The sequence below is a fragment of the Equus przewalskii genome, chromosome 19 (genome assembly GCF_037783145.1).
Source record: "Equus przewalskii isolate Varuska chromosome 19, EquPr2, whole genome shotgun sequence".
In the NCBI taxonomy this organism is placed as follows: Eukaryota; Metazoa; Chordata; class Mammalia; order Perissodactyla; family Equidae; genus Equus; species Equus przewalskii.
Window position 1 is genome coordinate 52,504,466 of NC_091849.1, and position 23,090 is coordinate 52,527,555.

General features: G+C 36.8%; 1 protein-coding gene across 6 annotated transcripts in view; it reads left to right on the plus strand.

Moving 5' to 3' along the window:
• FAM83B (family with sequence similarity 83 member B) overlaps positions 1 to 22,384 on the plus strand; it is an 81,904-nt gene extending 59,520 nt beyond the window's left edge. For all 6 annotated transcript variants that reach the window (XM_070586296.1, XM_070586297.1, XM_070586300.1 and 3 more), the window contains 3 exons: positions 8,133 to 8,297; positions 9,110 to 9,234; positions 15,746 to 22,384. In XM_070586296.1, the coding sequence (XP_070442397.1) occupies positions 8,133 to 8,297; positions 9,110 to 9,234; positions 15,746 to 18,047 (2,592 nt within the window). In that variant the 3' untranslated portion in view covers positions 18,048 to 22,384. The remainder of the gene's footprint in view (positions 1 to 8,132; positions 8,298 to 9,109; positions 9,235 to 15,745) is intronic.
• Positions 22,385 to 23,090: the final 706 nt, after the last annotated feature.

The window sequence follows — 23,090 nt, forward strand, 5'->3', positions numbered from 1 at the left end:
CTACCTCAGTTTTTATTCTGAAGTTTGACCCCAAATCTCTTAATACATTTATATAAAATTAAGATAAAAAATAAAATTTTAACACTTCTTAAATATTGGTGGTGAGTATGGCTATTCATTGTATCATTCTTTCAACTTTTCCGTATGTTTGACAATTTTAATACTAAAAGTTGCAAGTAAAGTAAAAAAAAGTCACTCATAAATATTAGGTTTTGGTATTTTAATTCATTCCTAGTGAAGTAATGCTGCTGTGTACCCTCACGGCTGTACTGCACACCTGTATACCTTGACGTATTGGTGTACTATAGCGTCTATGTTGTCTTTGAAAAATTATGAATGCTTCATAGTTTTCTAGTAAAGGCTATTACCACTTTTAAATAAATATATAACTTTAACTTTCTCCTTCTATTCTTACAAATGTTGCCAGAATTTGACTAAAATGAGGCTCTGATTCCTCTGTATCAGCAGAATAGACTAGCATTTTTAGTGCTGTGATGACAGAGCACAGATCTTTATTTTAAAGAGCATCCGTTTGACACACCAAGAGTTGGGTTTTGCACAAAGTTAGGGATACTGTAACCGTTTGCTGGTTGGACAGACGAATCGGCTTGGGCGCTCCCTCCTTCCGTCTCTCCCTCCTCTCACTGTGACTCTCCACAGAGTTCCTTCATAGGTTCTGGAAAGTGGACCGCTTCTGTGATCACAGAGGCTGGGAGCTCCCGAGCTCGTTTTTCCAGCACTAACTACTCTGTCTAGATCCTCTGAAACCTTGAATTTTGGGGCCCGTGCTTGGGACCCTTGCCAGGCCAAGCTTCAGGAAAAGTCTTTTTCTTGGGAACTGCTGGGGACATGAGAATGTGGAAGAGGATAGATTTGTGAAATCAGTCGAAGGACCATGGCTCTTCTTTGCAGTTTCTTTTAGATCTGCTCCTCAGTCTTTCTTTCCTCCTAATTCCTGGAAGTGTTAGAATACAAGCTATTTTCAAAAGCAGAGATGCCTACTTGCACAGAGCTGATACAAGGCTATGCTTAACTATGATAAAGATAAAAATGTAGTTCATTTTGTGGTTGTCTTAGTTCATTTGGGCTACTGGAACAGAAAAACCATCAGCTGGGTGGCTTAAACAGCAAACATTTATTTCTCACAGTTCTGACGTCCAAGATCAAGATGCTGGCAGATTCAGTGTCTGGTGGGGACCCCCTTCCTGGTTCGTAGAAAGCTGTCTTCTCATTCTGTCCTGACATGGTTGAAGGTGCAAGAGTGATCTCTGGGGTCTCTTTTGTAGAGTCACTAATCCTATTCCTGAAGGCTCCACCCTCATTACCTAATCACCTCCCAAAGGCGCCGCCTCCAAAGACCATCATCACGTTGGGTGTTAGGGTTTCAACGTATGAATTTTGGAAGGACACAAACATTCAGTCCATAACAGTGATGGATAGGCACTGTCAATCATAGGATACGATGCAAAAAATGTGGGAAATAATTTGTACGATTTCTCCTCTGAGTTGTCAAACATACCTATTAGTTCTACAGATTTATATTGTGGCCATAACAGAACCCAAACATTCCCCTTTACATCTCTTAGTGACTTTTATTACAATACTCAAATTTTTTTCACTTTCCCAGAGTCATGCTTGGTTTGATTTTTATAAGCTAAGTACAATATACATTTGAATTCAGTTGTTGGATAATTAGGAGTGAATGAATAGTTATTGAAACATAGAATTTTAGAACTTGGTACATGCAAGATCTTCTCTGGTTTACTTAATGTGTAATAGAGATCACTGAGACTCAGAATCATTCAGTGACTTCTCCAAGATCACTTAATTTCTGGCAGACCAAACCAGTTGATATATTGATAGAACTATTAGTAAAGATACTTAAATACTGGCCAAAATTGAGGTATTCAGAATGGAAAGCTGTAATTTACTAAACAATATTATAGTGCACACAATATATTACATATAAAATTTCACACAAAATGCGCTCTGTTACATAGGCTGCAGAAGGATATAATAAAAACACATTAATATCAGCCTCTCTTTTTTCTGATATCCATTTAGCACATTGCTTTTGCCAGGCATTACAGATTCAGAAATACATATCCCCTAAGTGATCACTTCCCTTGATTTTTATTACTCAATTCTTAAAGTTTTCTAGTTGTGTCAAATTTTATTATAAAGACAATTATTGTAGAGCTCCATTGATCCTTTTGTTTTTTTAATTTGAATAGCTTTTCTTCTCTTGGAAAAAATAAATCCTCCTGTACCTATGCACGCAATTGCCAAGGAAGTCCGAATCCTTTCAAATGGTGCTTAGTATTTTGAAGCATAAAAGGTATAATACCTAATTTTTCAATTTTGAGGGTTATGACCATTCTGTGACTACAGAACATTAACCTAAGGCATACTCACATTTCATTAAGTATCTAGGTCATATAAAATCATATGGCTAATGTTTTCTATCCTAATGGATTACAATGGGAAAAACAATATGGGATTCAAAATTAAAATTCTGAAGATTGTGAAGGATATTTCTAAGGAAATGCAAATATTCATGCTCAACATTGTAATCAACATTTTCTGTCAAATCTATCATCAATTTTCAGTTCTATACTTTTTATCTTTCTTATCACTAGTTTCTACCTCACTTTATTTTTTCTGGTATTTCAGTGCGTTTATAAATAAGAACTTTACAATAAAAATAATAAAGGGGGCTTCATAATCTTCAGTCAATATGACAATAGAATTTAGATATTTTCAATATGAATATTGCTATCACACACATTTTCCCAAGACACTATCTTGACCAGATATTTTCTTTTTCAGGATTTATATTGCTCTCTAGATCAAATTCAAACATCAGATTTTCAAGATCCTTTATAATCTTTATAATCTGTATAAATCCTAACTAAATTTATTCCATATTCATAAGTATAATGGTCTTTGTGTTCAACTTTAGGTTAATTCAGTAAACATTTATTAAAATATTACTGTCATCTTCATTCTAATCTTTGCTTCTATGTCTTTGCAATGCTAATCTTCCAGCTTGCATGGTTAAAAGTAATCTTTATTCATTATTTAAGATTTATGCATGAAGCTCCATTAGTCTCTTTCATTGTACTATGTATCCACCGCTAACAACCATATACATATAGAGCAATTTTTTTCTCTGAATTATTATTACAGTGTGTTACATAACAACTGATTATATACTATCCTAAATGACCTTGAATTGTGATATGAATATGAACTTATCGTAAATTCATTGTCAGTATCTATATTTTAATTCAGTGTGACCTTCAGTGTCTGGGTCACTTCAGGAAAATTTACTGCTGTGAGAAGGATGAGTGAAAACCAACATCCTGAGTCGGGTTCTCTGAAACTACTAAAAGATGCAAAGTTTCACTCAAATCTTAAAAATGACCTGGAACACCTTCATAAAAATTTTCTAAGTCTCATGTTGCTGATGAATGCATTTACTTGTTTACTTTTTCAGTTTATAAAGCAAGAATAAAACAGGAATTAATGAAAAAGCAGAGAAGAATTTAAGTATTATAGAACATCGTGGTAGTTTAATGAATACCATTTAATGTAACTGCTTTCTGTACTGACATAAAATCAGTTGACGTACCTTTTAAAAAGCCTTACGCTAATCAGGTATATGATTTTTCTTTCATTATATATGGTCATTGTGGTCGTTTCTACAGCACAGTGTGATTTAGTTAGCTAACTGGGAATGTAATACCTTTAGATCAGATTTGGCCTACCACATTTCTAACTATTTTTCCTTCCCAGGAATGTAACCCACCATAAAAAAAGGGCTACATTTTATTTTGCCTTTCTTGGCACAGCTGAAATTTTCTGTGGATTTTATATAATTTTTTATATAATTTTTCAACATGTCTAGTGAGAGTTCAGGGAACCAGGAGTCCCGATAGGCTGCCTGACTCAGTTGACATCAGTTAAGCTTGTCAAAGATGTGTAATCCAGTCTCCTGGATCCTGAGCCAGTGTATTATCTGTCGTGCAAGAGAGACTGTCATCTGTTCTACCTTTGGTGTGCTAGAACCATCCACTGGCTGAGTAACTTCAATTACTTTTTGCAAACGAAAACCTTTGTTTATCCTGGTAATGTGTTTTTGTTCATTTCCAAAGTCTCAAGTAATTTGTTACATAAGACTGCCTGGCAAGTTCACAATAAATTCTTTAGATATACTGATTAATTTTTTAAAGAATACTATGTTGTATAATAATATTTCTTTATTTTCAAAATTCCTTTCTAGTTAAAAAACAAAATTAGTGCCAGACTGCTCCAGACATCCATTTTTAAAAGTATTTTTGTCCAATAAGTTTATAATATGGACATTTTCTTTTCTTTATCTCAATGTCCATACATCATCACACCACTCATACTAAATGCATTAATTAATAATTGCGGGTGTGATTTGAAGCTTTTCACGTCCTTGATTTTATAAAGAATGGGCACAACACATGGGTGAGATTGTTATCTCTGGCTTCTCTTTTCTTCTGGCACCTCATACCCTTTATAAACAAGGAAAGGATCTTGCAAGGCCACTAGAATGATTGAAATTGTTCTTCTAGAGAAAAATCTGAAATATGTTTCACAGGTAGTTTAAAGAATGTCATCAACTTGTATAATGTCAACATAGTCTAGTGTTTTGTTTTAACGTCTTATTAAGAGTAAATAAAAATGAGTTTATGTATTTATATATAATCCATGCCTTTCTTCATCGTCTCACATATTTGCAGTGTAGCCATTCGTTTTCCTGGCTGTTGTTGCCATGTGTCTATTCCCAGGTCATTCCATTCCCTCTCATTTCGTGACAATTTTTGTTCCTTGGTCTCCATCACTCTTTTCAACACTACTCCTGTCTCAGTTCCTGGTAGTTTCAATACAGATGTAAGAGATCCTTCTAAAGACCCGTTGCTTGACCTTCTCTCCTTCCATGATCTTGTCCGCATATACCTCAGCCATTGACTTCCAGTCATGTCTTCGATAGTATCACAGCCTATAACTGCAGATCCTGTTTACCCTAATACATGTATCCCCACCTGAATACCACTTCTACCCATATTTCTGGCTTACTTCCTCTGCTACCTGCTAATATCCAATATTCCTTTATTTCATGTTTTTTTTTTTTCAACTTTGTGCTATGGAAGTTTCCAAAAGTAGGGAGAATAGTATATAGAACCCTCATGTACCATCAACCAGCTTCAACAATTATCAGTTCATTGACAATTTTGTTTTATCTCTAAAGTAAATCCAAGACAACATATCATTTCATCTGTAGCTTTATTAATATGTATATTTAGAAGATAAGACATGTCTTTTTATAATAATTACTATCAACATAAAAAATTAACAGTTCCTTAATATCTAACTGTCCATTGACCCCAGAAAGACCTCAAGTTCATAGCCCCACTCCCAGTTCACTGCCTCTCACATTCATGACATCCTCCTTCTCTTTCTCTAGTTTCAACCCTGTGGTCAGTCATTTTAGCCACTCCAAATTACGTGCACCCTCAATTCTACTTCCTTCTCTCACTTTATTATAGTCTCGCAGCCAGAACTGCATCCGTGGTTAAATCAAACTCTGCCTGCCCTGTGCCTACACCCCTGCAGATGAACAAAGTTGGAGAATAACTCACAACCACATTGATTCATTTTAATTTTATGACTGGTGAGTCCTTAATGCTCCCTACAGTCATACCGTATTTCTGTAGCCTGTTCCTTTTCCTGCCATCCTAGATGACTGCTTAATACCCCTTCCCTCATACCTCCAACATGTCTTCCATAATCCAGTGTCTTCTCAGTTGAAGACCTTGCTTCCCAGTTCACTGATAAAAGTGAAGCATTCCGAAGAGAACTTGCCTAGCATCACTGCCACATCCACACTTCCACCAGCATCTGAACTCTTATCCTTGGCCTTCTGGCTTGACATTATAGATAATCTTTTATTATAGATAGTCTTTATTCTCTGTGCTCTAATTTACCTTTGTACTAGATCCTATCTCTTATTGCCACCGGGAAGACGTTGCTTCAGAAATTCTCTCCTTCCCCACCCCACCTCCCACCATCACTTGGCATCATTAATTTTCATTTTATTAGCATATAGACATGCTGTTATTTCTTTTACCTTAAAACAAAGCAAAAAATACAACTTCTCTTGGTCCAGCTTTACCCACAGCTACCTCTCCATTTCTCTGCTTCTTATTGTAGGCAAATTACTCAAAGAGTTGCATATACTTGCTATTTCCAGTTCCTGTCCTCCCATTCCGCTTAAACCCCTTCCAATAAGGCACTTGTTCTTACACTCCACTGAAACTACACTTGTGGAAGTCATCATTAACCTGTATGTTACTAAATTCAGTGAATTCTTAATCCGTATGTTACTTGGTCTAGCAGTAGGATTTGACACTCTTGAGCACACCCTCCTTCTTGATACATTGTCTTAACTTGGCTTCCAGTATGCCACCTTCTCTTCGTTTCCTCACTCTCCTCTGCTGGCACCTCCTTTTGTCCGAGGGCTCAGTCATTGGTCTTCTTTTCTATTTATTCAGTCTCCCTTGGTGGCTTGGATTTAATTGTCATCTTTACACCACTGACAGTCGGTCAACATCTCTGGCCTAGACTTCTCTACTCAGCATTCCACTTGGATATCTAGGCCCCTCAGACTTAGCTTGCTTTTTTAATCTTCTACCTAGAATTTAGTGTAGCTGTATTCTTCCCTATCTCAGTTGATGACAACTTGGTCCTTCGGCTTGGTGAGACTAAAAATTTGTCATCCTATTTTTCCCCTTTTCTCTTATATCTCACATTCAATCCATCCAGAAATCCTTGTGGCTCAAAAATATCCAGTATCTGACCATTTCTCTTCATCACTGATGGTGACTAGGACCACGACCATCTGGTCCTAGCCACTGTCACCTCCCACTTGAATTGCTCCAATAATTCTCACTGGCCCCCCTGTTTCCACCCTGGCTGCTACTCTTAAAGTCTATTCTTAACAAAGTCTCCAGAATGATACTTTTTCAACATAAATCAGATCATATTTTTACCTCAACTTAAAAGCCTCTAATAGCTTACAATCTTATTCAGGAAAAAGTGCTGAAGGCTTTATAAGGCCTTCAAGGCATTACGATTACCCTTTCCCTTTCTCATTTCATTTCTACTACCCCCTTGCTGTTTCTTTAATGTGCCAGGCATGCTTCTCACATAGAGCCTGTGCACCGCTGGTTCCTTCCTCCTGAGACACAATTCCTCAAGATGTCTGTGTTGATGACTTCCCGAATTCCTTTTATGTCTTTGTTCAAAGGACACTGTCTCAAAGAGACCTACCCTGAAAACCCTAAACCCCTCCTCCTCAATTTCCAGTGACCCATGATCCCCCTTACCCTGCCCTATTTTTATGCAGTAAACTTATCATCCTGTAGGTTATCACATGATTTATCGATTTCTTATATTTATCGCTTTTAGTTTCTTCCCACACTAGAATGTAAATTTCACAAAGGGCAGAGATTTTGCTCTCGTCTGGCACATGGTAGGTGGTCATTTGAATGGTTTGCCCCTTGGTTCAGCACTATCTCACTTGCATTGCTTCTCAGAGTCAATAATGGTTCTCTTTCCAATGGTTAACTTGGACTCTCTTGGTTTTAGAGGCCTGTTTAGGCTCTTTCTCTCTTCATGTACCTTCTTAATCATATCACCTTTTTTGTCCATTTTTGTTCTTTTGCTTATTCTGTCTGCTAAGCTAATTTTAGGCACATGTATTTAATTCTCTGGTCTTCAAGTCTTCTTATACCATTTCTTTTTTTTTTTTTTAAGATTTTATTTTTGCCTTTTTCTCCTCAAAGCCCCCCGGTACATAGTTGTATATTCTTCGTTGTGGGTCCTTCTAGTTGTGGCATGTGGTTTGATGAGCACTGCCATGTCCGCGCCCAGGATTCGAACCAATGAAACACTGGGCCGCCTGCAGCAGAGCACGCGAACTTAACCACTCGGCCATGGGGCCAGCCCCCTATTTTATCCAGTTTTTACTGAAAGCAAGCAATTTCTAGATCTTTCCCTATTGGGGATCTAAAGTTGTTTTATATTCTTATCTTACACAGGTTATTGCTTTAGTGATGGATATATTTACAGATGTGGACATTTTCAAAGAAATAGTGGAGGCATCAACTCGAGGGATATCTGTATACATCCTGCTCGATGAATTCAACTTTAATCATTTCCTAAGTATGACTGAGAAACAGGGCTGTCAAGTTCAACGTCTCAGGGTAAGAATTCCATGTGGTTTTTCCATGTGTTTTTTTTTAAGTATTTAGTGTATTTTTTTTTTAAAGCTTCGGTGTGTGGTTGTGTATCCTAATTTTTAGTTTCCGTGTACCTTTTTTATCTCAGTTGAATTTAAGGCATGTTAAGCTGTATTACTCCAAAGGTAAAACAGAAAAATATATATATTTAGGGTGGCATGATGACTGATCACAGAAAGGTCCCCTTGTGCTTTCCAGAATGTGACTGAAAACACGCATCTTCATGATGGTTTTTATCATGCTTTTCTTGATGGTGGGCACGTACGTTTCTGAGTTAACTTTGCTGCCCATGATAGGTAATGTTTCAGTTTGGCAAGCACAACCTTAAAACTACTGACTTGAATGAGTCTTTCGTTCAGCAGATGTTGCTTATCACAAACGTTTGGCATAGTGTTTTCAGTTACATTTGACTTTTTAAAACGAGAGTGGATGACCAAGTATGTCATTTTGGCATCGTGCCGCTATACTCTAAGAGGATCTCTTGAAGTAGGACCCTAAGTGATTTATGAAACCATTCTGTGTAAATGAAAAGTAGAATCTCCTGTTTAACTTATGTTAAAATACATTTTAAGTGACTATTTCCCTTGAGTATTTATTTCTTTTTTGGGTGACGTTTCAAAATTTGCTTTTCACTATTTTTTTTGTTACGTGTTCTTAAAAATTATTTCAAGTATGCTTTTTAGGTATTAAGGTTTTATATGGTCATATATTTTACTTTTCAAAATATCCCCTTTCTAGCCATAATTTTTACTTTATATTTATATTTAAAATTCTAGAATATTCGAGTACGGACAGTAAAAGGCCAAGACTATCTTTCAAAAACAGGAGCAAAATTTCATGGAAAATTGGAGCAGAAGTTTTTGTTAATTGACTGTCAGAAAGTTATGTACGGTTCTTACAGGTAAGATGATTGTGTTTACCTCCAGTGTTATCAATCATTTATAGAATTTATTAGTTTCAAATTTCAGTGTGATCTGTTTAGAGGCTGTGTCTCTGAAGAACATTAAGACACAAGTCAAGTCACATAATTTCCATGGGCTTCAAGTTCTTCATCCCCAAAATTGGGGGGTTGACTATTTCAGGTTCCCTGCAGCTCCATTATACTAAAAGTATTTTTGCTCCTTATGAAAACACTAAGTAGTATGGACTTAATAACAATTGTTCATAAAAATAGAAACCGTTTATCACCTTGAAGAACCTGTCAAATGGATTGTTCTTATTTTAGTGTTACTAAGAATCTGATAATTATTTCATGGTCACTATAGTACTAACAAAAAGCTTTTAAGAATCTGGCTATTAAAAATGCCATGGTAAGGGCTGGCCTGGTGGCTTAGTGGTTAATTTCACATGCTTCGCTTTGGTGGCCTGGTGGCCCAGGGTTCACAGATTCGGATCCTGGGTGTGGATCTACACACTGCTTGTCAAGCCATGCTGTGACAGTGTACCACATACAAAATAGAAGGAGATAGGCACACAGATGTTGGCTCAGAGACAACCTTCATCAAGCAAAAAGGGGAAGATTGGCAACAAATGTTCATCTTCCTCACCAAAAAAAAAAAAAAAGGCCATGGTAAACACTAGACAAGGTTCTCCTCTCTGGCGTCTTTTGAGGCTGCCGCTGGTGGAATTATCTCCTCTGTTCTAGCTTGGCTCTTAGATATTTCATCCCCAGTCTTTCAGCTTATCTGCAAGGCAGTTGTTTTCATCTACATTTTATAAGTGATAAAACTGAAGTTCCAGAAGGTTAAATGACCTGTCTAAAACCCTAGCTAAGGGCCAGATGCCGTCCAGGGCTGGCTCCAGTGTACAGATGCTGCCCTTATAACCCCCTTATAAATCCCAGCACCGGTCCTGAATGGGATACACAGTGAGGTGGTATCAACAGGTAGATAAAAACAGCAACAAATGCATGTGAACTGCTGGGTCACCAGGCCAGAGTAGACTCGTTACTAAAGACGAAGGCAAGAAGCCAGGAGAGCTGTGGATGTAAGCAGGACAGTGTGAGGGGAAACCTTGCCCTCTTCTCTTAAGAATGTAAAGTCCACAGGAAGGAGGCAGCATGGGGGCAGGTTGCTTAGCTTGGTGGTACTTCAGTTTGCTCCTCTGTAAAATGAGGATAATAGTAGAACCTCCCTCATAGGGTTGTTGTAAGAATTAAATGAGATAATGCGTCCAAGGCTCCTAATGGTATCTATTATTTTCAGCCTGTTTTAGCTGTTATTATTTGCTAACTTTCTCTTTAAGCTCAGTAACCCTTTTTTGAAATGCTGTTTGGAGTTCTAAAGGGAAACTTGTTAAGAGCAGAAATTACAACCAGTGCTTGAAATTGATGAGTCCTTTTAAAGACTCATTATATGTGTATGTGTTTGTTCAGACCCACTTGGTTTTAGAGGGTTTTTAATTGCAATTTTAATTAAAATTGGGCGTTCACTTGGCTTATAAATTGTGTTTATTAGTTAGTCTCATCATAATGAATGCTTTCTATTTTTATTGGTTAACTTGACTTTTAAGATTATCTTCAACAACAAATTCACCTCAATTTTGTTTTGCTACCACTAAGTATTAATAGATGCTATGAGTTGAGATGACTGTAGCTGAGTTACTTTAGAACTGATGCTGGGAAAAACACACAACAGCAACACAAACTTTTTCCCTTTCTGTCTATATCGTAAGCCAGAGGCAGAATTTAAGTTACTATTTGTGGAAGTGAATATGGAATGCCTAGGACCACACATTATAAAAATTCATCAAAACTCTTATCTAACAACTCCATTGTCTTTTATTTCATGTTAATTCTAAGTATACTACTTTAAAAAATTAATGGGTGTCAGCTCTTGTCACTTTTATTTTTTCTGACTAATTATCATGGACCTCTCCTATTGTTAATATTCTGACAGGATCTGATGGAAAAGTTATGAACTAGTCTTCGTAGAACCTGGCTGAAAAAATTTACTTCTTTCGGTTAAAAACAACCTTCGCCTCTCATATTCTAGTTTTGCGTTGTTTTCCTCATAGGCAAATTGAAAATGCCTTTTTCTTTAATCCAAAATTCTTTGCCATAAAATGTCTTCATATTCTAAATTCCCAGCATTTCTAAAGAGGCCTGGTGTCTGTAGCCAACATAGTCACATATTGTGTGACAGATCATTCATCATGATGACCGTTGTATCAGGAAAACACAACACGTGTTTTGCCATATCATGATACTAACATTGATGAAATAAAACACTTATATACTTTATATCAGAGTGTACAAATCCAATTTTGAATTGGATACCCTCATTTGAAATTGTCATATGGAAATCTGGAAGGTATTTACTATTGTCCACAAATTGACTGACAGAGGATTCTGTAAGCTTTTATTTTTTGAAATCTTATCATCTCTATAAAGGTTACTTTCAAAAGCCAAGTTTCACTGAAGTTGTTGGCTCCAAGGTACCATCTTTGATCAGAACTGAAGATCATCACATTTAGAGAGAGATCCATGTTACAACCAGTGTATTGTTGCTACCCTTCACTGCATAAGCTTCACTTTCTAACCCCCAGCCAGGAGCTCACAGTTGTTGAGTCACTTTTTAATATGTGAATTTATAACCACATTGCCAACTTCATGACTAATGTGTGACAGTGTGTTTGGAGGGTGTGGGAGTAGTAAGTTAATTTTATTTTTTATCCCAGTAAATATATGCACATATTCTTAAAAATCAAATATTATTGAGAGATGCAATGCAAAACAATAACTTTTCTTCTCCATCTCTATCTACTCTTGGTTCCTGACCTTCAGATGCAATTATTTAATTCCTTTAGCTGGTTTTTTTAATACTTATTCCATTCTCTTAAATGAGGTGTTTATACTGCTATTTCTCAATTTATCACTTTTAGGTGTGCTCTCTTGACTTTATATTATGATAATAGAGGAGTTAGAATTCCTACCCACCCAAATCCACTTTCCCTCCTGGTCCCCATTCACCAAATACAGTGTTACCACAACTTTTTGGTTAAATGAGAAGTGTGGGTTTACATTACTGAAATTGTGTCAGAATGGATCTTTCTTGAGCCATGAAGTGGGTTATGACATGTTTCCTTTTTCGTACAAAGTTAATTACCATTTCGTTTTGTTTTTATTCATTGTCTTTGTTTTCTATTTATTTATTGCTAATTTTTTTCCTGTTGACTCTGCAGCTTTCTTAGCACATGAGTAACTTTTCCAAAGGCTCTGTTACTACCAACGATCTGTGATGTCCAATCTGGACTAGCAGGTCTCTAATGTGGAGCACAGCTGGGGTCCTGGTATTTCCCATAGTACTGAGTATTTTGAGCCACAATTTACCACTTTTAATCCTATATTTTTTCTCATTTTTTGTTTCAAGTCATGATTTTCTCCCAAGTTTGCTCAAGAACACTTTCCACCAGCATGGGATTTTTTTGAGTCCAAAAATCCATAATTTTAGATGATTTATGGTTTAACTGAGGATAGAATTCTAAGCTGAATCATTTTTCCTGTAAATTTGGAAGGCATTGCCTACAATCAAAATTGCTGTGGAGAAGTCTCAAACAATTGTTATGCCTATTCTTTTCATGTAACTTTTTTTTCTTTCTGGAAGCTTCTAGGGTTTCTCTTTTATTCCCTGCTATGCTCGAATTTATTAAATGTTTCTAGATCTAGGCCTTTTTTCATTTGTTGGTCTGGGCAATCCAAATATTCATATCTTTCAATTCTGGGAAGATTTCTTATTTATTCTGTGATATTTTCTTCTCCTGTTCAACTTTCTCTATTGTCTCTCTCTCTGTAATTATTAACTAGATTTCTGCTCCCATTGGATTTTTTTCTCCCATTCCATCCAGGTGTAGGGGGCATTATGCTGCCTGGGGTATTTTCTCAATTATATCTTCCAAACTTTCTATTATAACTTTCTTTTTAAATTTTTCTATCAAGTATTTTGAGCATCTGCTACTTGCGCCATTTTTATAGCATCCTGTTCATGTTTTATAAGTGCATTATTTTCTTTCTTTATTTCTTTGACAATATTAACTACAGTTTGTGTGTGTGTGTGTGTTTAATACGTATTCTTATTTGTGCATTTTCTCTGTTTCCTCCACGTGCCCTTTCCCTGTTTGTTGTGGTCTCTGTTTTACTTCTAAGCTTTTAAGCTTTATAAGCTGTCTTCTAAACTTTCTCCAAACGTCTGCCAGTCTTTTACTGTGTGTTAATATTTAAGAATGAGGGACTCTAAAGCTTATTGGAAGTTGTGTGGGGAATGCGTATCAACAGTTGGGTTTACAGCAGAGTGGTTGGCTGGGGTCCTGGCAGTTTTACAGGAAGATCCCTAAATGTCAGTATAAATAGCTCTTCCATCCGGGCTGTTCAGTATTTCCGAAGAATCATCTCTAAATTGAATAAATCCAATTGAATGTCTTCCTATTACCTAAAATTATATTACAATATTATTTTATGATTTACTGAGGCAAGGAACCCTTTCCAATTGCAATGTATTCACCAATACCATTATCTTCTCAGTCTTCTAAGCTCAATAGTTGGAGGTGATTTTTATTTAATATTCTGTGCACATCCTTGATGACGTGAAGATATTCTGATTCTTTCTTCTTGTTACTGGCTCGACATTTTTACTCATTATTCCAATTTCTACTCTTGTTTAGGCTCTTATCACCTTATTCCAACTACTTGACTCATCAGAGTAAATTCAATCCCTCATCTTTCAAGTCTATACTACAAATAGCTACTAGAAAAAAATTCCTCGAACATCTCTTTTTATTATAATTTACACAAATTTGGAAACAAATCTGACACAATCAAACTCTCTGCTTTGCTTTCAAGATTTTCCCCACTAGTTCATCAGTCTCTCATATAGCTTCTTTATTTCAGCTAAATATAATTTGTTTTCTGTGTTCAACCAAAACATGGCCATTATTGCTTCCTTCCTTTTCCCACATGTTTCTGCTTCCACACAAATTGTCCTCCCACACCTTTCGTGTCTGGACTTCTGGGTATCTATTCTCTGTCAAAATGCTGCTAAACTTTCTCTGTCTCCAAGGATTTTCTCATATTTGATAGCTGACTAACCATTTCCTTTACTCGCTGTATCTAGCAAATTTTGTATTCATATCTTCAGTTGGATTGAAAATTCCTTTAATGATTCACTTTTGTACTATTTCTTTTAACTCAGCTGGTGGCGCACACATTTGTATGTAAAGTGCACCTAGTAAATATTCTTCTCATGCCAAACATTCAGTAAGCATAGTAAATAAAATTAACCATTTCACGACAGCAAGATTCCTAAGTTGTACACTGCCGTTTATGATAGTTCATGTATTTTAAATTATTACTCTGAATATTCTTTTAATATTTTCATTTGCCTTTGTTATTGCCTTCCCTGTATAAACAGTAAGCTCCTTCATTGTGGAGAATCTCTGTCTCCTTTTTTTGTGTGTTGACCTCCATTATATCATCTACATTATTTGAAACATAGCATAGTAGCAATTCCTTTTTCAGCCCAGTGATTCTTTATGTTACATTATCTAAATTTTTAAAAATCAGATTTAAATTTTATGCGAAATTTCAAGATAACTGCCACCTGGAAACTCGAGGAAAGATATTAGAAGTTCCACAAATACAATAAAATAGTTAAAAACTTTAATTTCCTAGAAATTGTGTTCTATATTTAAAGATCTTAATTGGCATTCTGACCGGCATGATTTGTGAGGACTAAGTTTACTGCTCCTGTGTACACTGAGTGTAGTGAAGTGTGCCCTTTAGTGACTGAGGCTGTGCCTACAAATCCTGTCTCTGTTTATAACTGCTGGTGTCCTAAGTTGCACTGACTAAGCCACAGAGATAAAATACATGAATTAGCACAGACCTATCTTGCCTTATAACATGTTAGAACTCTAAGAAATTGTAGAGATTATGCTGTCCATGTCCTCGTTTTAGACATGAGGAAACTGAGGCCCAAGCTCATATGGATAGATAGCTCAGCGGAAGCCAGGTCTCTCAACTTTTCGTCCAATACTGGCTGCCTGCACCCTGCTAGGATGTTATATATGAAATATAATATCATTTTTTATTCCATAAAGTCTTGTAGGCAGAGATGCAAAATGCACAGCAGGCTTTTCTTTGGACTTCTGGAAAGTAGTCTAAGAAATTTTGGGTGGATTCAAAGCCAAGACCTGAGTTGCTTTGTTATTTAAAATAGGAATATGGGAGTGGGGAGACATATGTATGCAAGCATTTAATCATTGAAGATGTTCTAAATTATGGTAGCCAAGGGAAACACACAAAATACTGTTTTGTGGACACTAAATGACATTTTTCTTAGTAAAGCTATATATTGTCATTAACCTTTTACTAGCAAAATTAAAATTTTCCAATTTTGATTTTTTTTTTTTTTTTTTAGCTACATGTGGTCATTTGAAAAAGCTCACCTCAGCATGGTTCAGATAATCACAGGACAACTTGTGGAGTCCTTTGATGAAGAATTTAGAACTCTCTATGCCAGATCCTGTGTCCCCAGTTCATTCGCTCAGGAAGAATCGGCAAGGGTGAAGCATGGCAAAGCACTCTGGGAGAATGGCACTTACCAGCGTTCGGTTTCTTCATTAGCCTCCGTTTCCAGCCAAAGAAACCTTTTCGGTAGACAAGACAAAATCCATAAACTAGATTCTAGTTACTTCAAAAACAGAGGGATATATACCCGAAATGAACATGACAAATATAACATAAGAAATCATGTGTACAAACCTCATTTTCTTCCAAACTTTAACGGCCCCAATACCATCCGTCAGTATCAACCCAGTCAGATGAATGAAAATTGGAAGCGGCATAGTTATGCTGGGGAACAGCCGGAAACGGCACCCTACCTGCTGCTTAACAGGGCTCTGAATCGAAACATTCACCCTCCCAGTAGCTGGAAAAGGCCTTCAGATAGTCTCAGCGTGACGTCCTCATCCCGCGGGGGCTATGCAAGCCACCATAACCCACCTGCCCAGAGCTTTGCTGACCGGCTTGCCCAGAGGAAAACAACAAATCTTGCAGAAAGGAATTCAAATGTGCGGAGGTCTTTTAGCGGGACAGATAATCATGTCCGCTTTTTGCAACAACGAATGCCAACCCTTGAACACACCACCAAGTCATTCCTGCGTAACTGGAGAATTGAATCTTACTTAAATGATCATTCAGAAGCTGCACCTGAGTCAAATGGATCAACTCTAGGTGACCGGTTTGAGGGCTACGATGGTTCCGAGAATTTGAAAGCCAATGCCCTTTATACTCACTCTCGGCTTCGTTCCTCTTTTGTGTTTAAACCCACGTTACCTGAGCAGCAGGAAGTTAACAGTTGTACAACTGGCTCCTCAAATTCAACTATCATTGGTTCTCAGGGAAGTGACACACCTAAAGAGGTCCCAGACACCCCTGCAAGTGTACAGCATTTGACAGACAAACCCTTGCCGGAATCAATCCCCAAGGCCCCCTCGCCCTCAGAGGCACCAAAAATGCACACCTTGCAGCTTCCTGAAGACCACTCACCAGTCCTAAACCAAACTGCAAATGGCCATATGGAGTCAAACAACTATTTATATACGACCTTGTGTGTAAATAAGCAGACCGAAAATCTCAAGAATCAACAAAATGAGAATCTGCTTAAAAGGCGAAGTTTCCCATTCTTTGACCACTCAAAAGCCAATTTAGATCATGGAAATAGTAAGCAGTATGTATACAGTACACTTACCAGGAATCGAGTGAGACAACCCGAAAAGCCCAAAGAGGATTTGCTGAAAAGTTGTAGAAGCATGCACAGTGTGACCCGTGGCACGGAAGAGGAGAGGGAGGTTATCAAGAGAGACCCTGCGAGCGGAACTGCTTCCAAGTCCATTTCCATTGCTGCTTTGCATGATGTGAATAAGGAGGAAGCTAACAAGGAACTCACTTCAAAGAAGGAAGTTAAGGGCTCCCCAAGTTTTTTGAAAAAGGGCTCTCAGAAGTTAAGGTCATTACTTAGCCTTACCCCAGAGAAGAAAGAAAATCTATCCAAAAATAAAGCGCCTGCCTTTTACAGAATGTGTAGCAGTTCTGACACCTTAGTTTCTGAGGCTGAAGAGAATCAAAAACCAAAAAAATCAGAATCCAAACTTGAGTCATCTCCTAGAAGAAAGCGTTCTTCCTCATCGAACTCTCCAGGCAGCATCCACAAGAGTAAGGAAGATGTAACAGTTAGCTCATCTCAGGGCATAAACTCCCCATCTAATGAAAGTAACAAAATCATACCTTCTCCAGGTCCAGCTGAGCGCAAGTTCTTGGAAAGGGCGGGCGATGCCTCTGCCCCAAGATTTAACACCGAACAGATCCAGTACCGCGATTCGAAGGAGATGAATGCAGTTGTTGCTCCTGAGAGAAAACCAGCTGCTTCTCCAAGGCTAAAGCCCAACGAGCTTCTAAGAACTCATTCAATGGACCGGCGCGTTTATAGTCGTTTTGAGCCATTCTGTAAGATTGAAAGCTCTATTCAGCCAACAAGCAACATGCCCAACGCCGGTATACACCGCCCAGAAATAAAATCCACAGCTATAGGTAATAGTTATGGCAGGTCCAGCCCAATACTTAATTACAACACTGGCGTTTATCACTCATACCAACCAAATGAAAACAAGTTTCGAGGATTTATGCAGAAGTTTGGAAACTTCATACACAAGAATAAATGAAATACTGTAATTGCAAATACATATTAAAATATAAAATGAATGTGGCTATAAATATTGTCAAAGGACATTGGGGACAGTTTTTGTAACATGCCAATAGATTTCGATAGGGGCAGAATTTGGGGTATAACGTGTATGTTTAACAATGTATAATGTACAGTAAAGTTATTGTTCTGTGTGATAAAGTTAGTTGTGCTTAATTACACCATAGATGGGATGTCTCTATAAACACATGATTATTAAATGGTAGTGGTAAAAAAAAAAAGTAATTAAATTGTTTTCTTCAGACTGAAGATCTTCTTAAATCTTAAGTATAAATTTCAGTGGAGAGATCGTGTATGAATTTTAACCATTCATTTCAAAGTCTTTCCTTTTAAAAAACATCATAATACTCTCAATGACCCTTTATAATATGTCTTTCTGGGGTTTTCAGAGCTTCAAATTATGAGAAAATAGAACAAAGCCTTTTTGATTTTTGATTACCTTTAAATTCTACTGGGTAACTTGTGTGTTATTAATTTTCTTGTGGGGCATATACAGCTGTTTTGGCAGCCACCATACCATTTAAACTATAGCTCGGCACATTTTCTGCTTTGTCTCAGGTGTTTGCGAAGTATCAGCCACATGTAGTACAAGTACAGCATAGGAATTTATTTTCCTAACCCTTTGCAAACCATCCAAGATGTGCCTCTTTCCTCTCTGGACCAAGGGAGCCTGGACTCCATTCCCCCGTCAGCTGCTGAACTTTTATCACCATTTCTTCCTTCAAATTTATTGCAAGCCAGCAGGAATTTGGAAAACCTGAATTCTTTCTCTACTTTTTCTAATATAAAAAAGGTTTCAGAAGTGTAAACTTCTGCATCAGTTTTTATCTTCAATTAGGATGGCAATACTTAGGTGTTTTGCTTGCAAAAGTCTGTGCTCTTTTTTACATTGTGCCAAATACAGTGTGACTGCGTGGTGTTTGCATAACGGTACCATGATGAAAATGAGAAGTCATACTTGGCCTAGTCCTTCCACGACCGTGGGGCCTGGTTGAAAGTTTTAAAATCTTTCTAGGGACCGACCAGGTGGCGCAGTGGTTAAGTTCACACGTTCTGCTTCTCGGCGTCCCAGGGTTTGCCTGTTTGGATCCCGGGTGCGGACATGGCACCACTTGGCACACCATGCTGTGGTAGGCGTCCCACTTATAAAGTAGAGGAAGATGGGCACGGATGTTAGCTCAGGGCCAGGCTTCCTCAGCAAAAAAGAGGAGGACTGGCAGTAGTTAGCTCAGAGCTAATCTTCCTCAAAAAAAAACAATCTTTCTATATCTTAATTTGATGATGGTATTCAGATCATAAGATACCCTTGCCTTTCTTAAAGTAATGAAATTAAAGCTCCATATCCCTTACAGAGACTTTAAGTTGGCTTTGCTTCATCCACAAAGAACAGACTTCAAGAAACAATGCATCATTTGAGAAATGTGAAGTGTTTCTACAACACTTTAAATATATTATTGAACAGTTTCCAAATTGCTATAGGGGGCAGTATGTTTTAAAAGTTCAAGATTCGTCAAATATTAATATTTATGCCATTAAATAATTAAACTGATGGCATTAAAATGTCTGTTATTAAAATAATTTTCCATAGTATTTAAAAACCATGATAAGAAACATGACAGGAGAAAACACGACAGTAGGGAAAAGAAAAACACACATTTATTGAGCACTTACTATAGACCAGGTCTCGAGCTAGAACCTAAAGCCCCCCCAGTGATGTTTTGTGGGTACCATTGTCCTCATTATTTATCGATGATGATTGAGGTGATAATTGAGACTAGAGAGGTAATGCCCCAAGTCACATGACTAATAATTAATGGTACTAAAGTGTCTGTCATATTCTGTCACATCACATTACCTCCCAGGTGTGTTCAGTACCTGCCTCGTTCAAACTGTTAAGAATTAAATAAGAGAACATTCATTTTTCCTGACTCAACAGCAATCAACTGAGAAAGGTTTAATTGAATTCCACCAGACAACAAGGACACACAGGGCTTAAAATCATCATAGTAAGTGAGATTAGGGAATTAAATCGAGATTAATTTCTGAATGTAACCCAGCAGGCCACTTTTAATTGCTAGGCAGGCATTATGATCTCCTTCCAGTTGACCTGTAACAATGAAAGAAAGGGAAGGGCACCATAAGTGAGTTGTAACCTGCTTCTGTGCTAGAGAAAGGAGTTCATTAGGTTAGGAAGCTAGGCAGGGGCTGGAGCTCAATGTTAAATACATTGTCTCTAAATACTCACAATAACCCTGTGAAGTAAGTCCCTCCATCTTGCAAATGAGAAAACTAATCCTTGGAGAAGTTACATGACTTTCCAAGAGTTACACAGTTCTGAACTGGTAGAACTGGGGTTTGAACACAAAAGCCTGTGTTTTTAATACTATACCACACCATACCTTGCTGGCGTCTACTCCACTATGCTTGAGGAACCTTCTTTGAAAGTAGTTGTCGCTGTCTTTTACTCTCTCTTTACAAATTGCAGAAATATACCAGTAACTGTACAGCAATAGCATTTTATAAACACAAATCCAGAATATAATAGTTTCACATCATTCATAAAGGTAGGTTTTGAAACTCCTACTATAACAGGATATTCCCAAGTGCCACAACATGGATTTTGTTGTTTCTGAAAGCTAAGTGTGATAGACTGGACATTTTGCACACTCCTAATAAAGTAATAGCATAAAAATAAAACTGAGAGGGAACAGTCATTCTTCTTAGGAAAGGTAGCCAAGTATATGTACAAGAAAATTGAATTAATAACTTTTGGGATGTGTATTTCCTTAGGTAAGGAATTCAGTTGCAATAAGAAAAATTTTTCTAATTGTTAGTGGGTTAATTTTTAGAGTCATCTGGAAATTGTGTGATCTTCATAGATTACTATCAGATTATTAAAAAGCATTAGAATTGGGATCCAGTGAGTGAAAGAGATTTGTCATTTTGCTCTTAGAAAAATTCACCTCTGTAACTGGACCATAGTCCTTCACCTGCTTACCAAAGGCAGAACCCACAGTTAACCAAACCAGATTGACGTTACTGTTACCCACTCTTTCTTAGCGTTCGATGGAGCATCTTTCAGAGCTAAGGGGCTGATGGGCTAAGTGTCATTAGGCAGCTCTGAAATGGAAAGTCCTGAAATTCAGAGCAATGTAACTCTAAAGCTGAAATTACATAGAGACTAGAATTTTAATCTTGTTTAATTACAAGCAAAAGCCTTTTGCCTTTTTGTACAGCAACTTCCATCATTTTTGGAAACATAAATAGCTTTTAAATAGTTCCTGAGTCCGTCCTTCCCTAATGGAATTGGGAGGTGCAGGATGCTTTCTTTCATCCACCTGTGATGGATAACAAAGATGCACACAGCAGATTAATTTCCCTCTGCCTTTTTTCTTTGATTATTGGCCTTCAATTTCTTTCATCCAGAAATATCTATATGTCAGAATCTGTACGTAGTAATTTTCCAAAGTTTCTGTGGCTGGGAAACTCCTGAGGATTAAGACTGAGCAAGCACATAATACTTCAAGTAGTTTACTAAGATTTTAAGTTTTAAATAGACCCACCCAAACTTCATGGACGTAATCATTTCAAGTGATGTACTTTCTTACTTTTTCTCCCCATATTAATACTGGTGGAAAGATAATGTCACTTAAATGTGCTTTCATATTAAAGTTTGGTAGGGCAACTTTTCCTCTCTTTATAACACATTAGTTTGTAGGCAGAAACTCAAGAAACTAGGTACGAATTCAAAGTAGTTCTTTACAGATAGCTTCAGAATAGTTCAAGTGCCTGTGTCCTAACCACACTGATATCCTTCTATCATGGTAGGGATTAGCCACAACTCTGATGTGGTGTATTGAGGTATGGGTATATGTCGGCAGTCTACACTTGTGGAAGAAATATCCTGTTTAATCCAGATGACATCAAATGTGATCTAGATAAGCAAGGAAGAAGGTTGAACTCTGGCTGCATTCAACTTTACTCAAGATTATCTTGTTATTCAACTATTGTTTCACTGATCTTGATCTTTACGAATATCTGTTGATTCTTAATGTGCCTATGGCTAAGGGATATAAAGTAGAATTGTTGTTTCATGTTAACTCTGTGTGATGCTGTTTAAACAAAAGTTTATCATAATATTCAGGTCGGTTCTAGAATATTTAAGACAAAAAGGATGAAATTATAAGCCAAAGAGTCTTTTTTTATATATATATACAATGTTAGCAAAGAAATATTCTTCCAAATTGACTTGTTTTTAGATTTAATAAATATTAAATAATTTTGTACAAACATCAATATATTGTAAAGTTTTTATGTTTTATCTTCATTCCCTGGATTTCTCCATTTAAGCTCATGCTTCACTGAGTTGCTATGTCATGAATTTAGATTTTTACACATTTTGAAATATTTCTCCGTGATTTTGAAATCATATCTTAAACAATTTTATTTTGATTAGCAATTATATTTCATACAATAATATATCCATATTTGATATCCAGTGACAATACTCCTCCTTTAAACAACAAAATCATATACACATTCTCTTTGTTTCCATTTCTACTGGAATATAGTAGTTATTTTAAATAACTTGCAACTTTGAAAAATAGAGAAACTATTTCATTAAGAAAATTGGTAGCTGACTTTATTGTATTACTTTTAGTCTGAGTAAAATATTCTAAAGGTGCATTTGTATTAGATCAGTTAGGGACATTAAATAACCTAGAGTCTGAAAGTTATCTGAAACTCAAAATGCACTTTCCTTAGAAAAAATATGTCCCTTATATCACAGATTAAGATGCAGTTGAAATACTGTATATCGGGAATTAAATAGAGTCCTTTTGCAGGCAAAGATGATTTTTAAGTAGGTAAGGATAATTTTAAGCAGGTAAGTAAAAACAAACTTGATTTTTTTTCCATTTACCATAAATGGCAATGTTTACTGAAAGCCTAGTTCAATGGAGTAGTAAGGGAAACATAAGGTTTTACTTTTGTGGCCATCCTA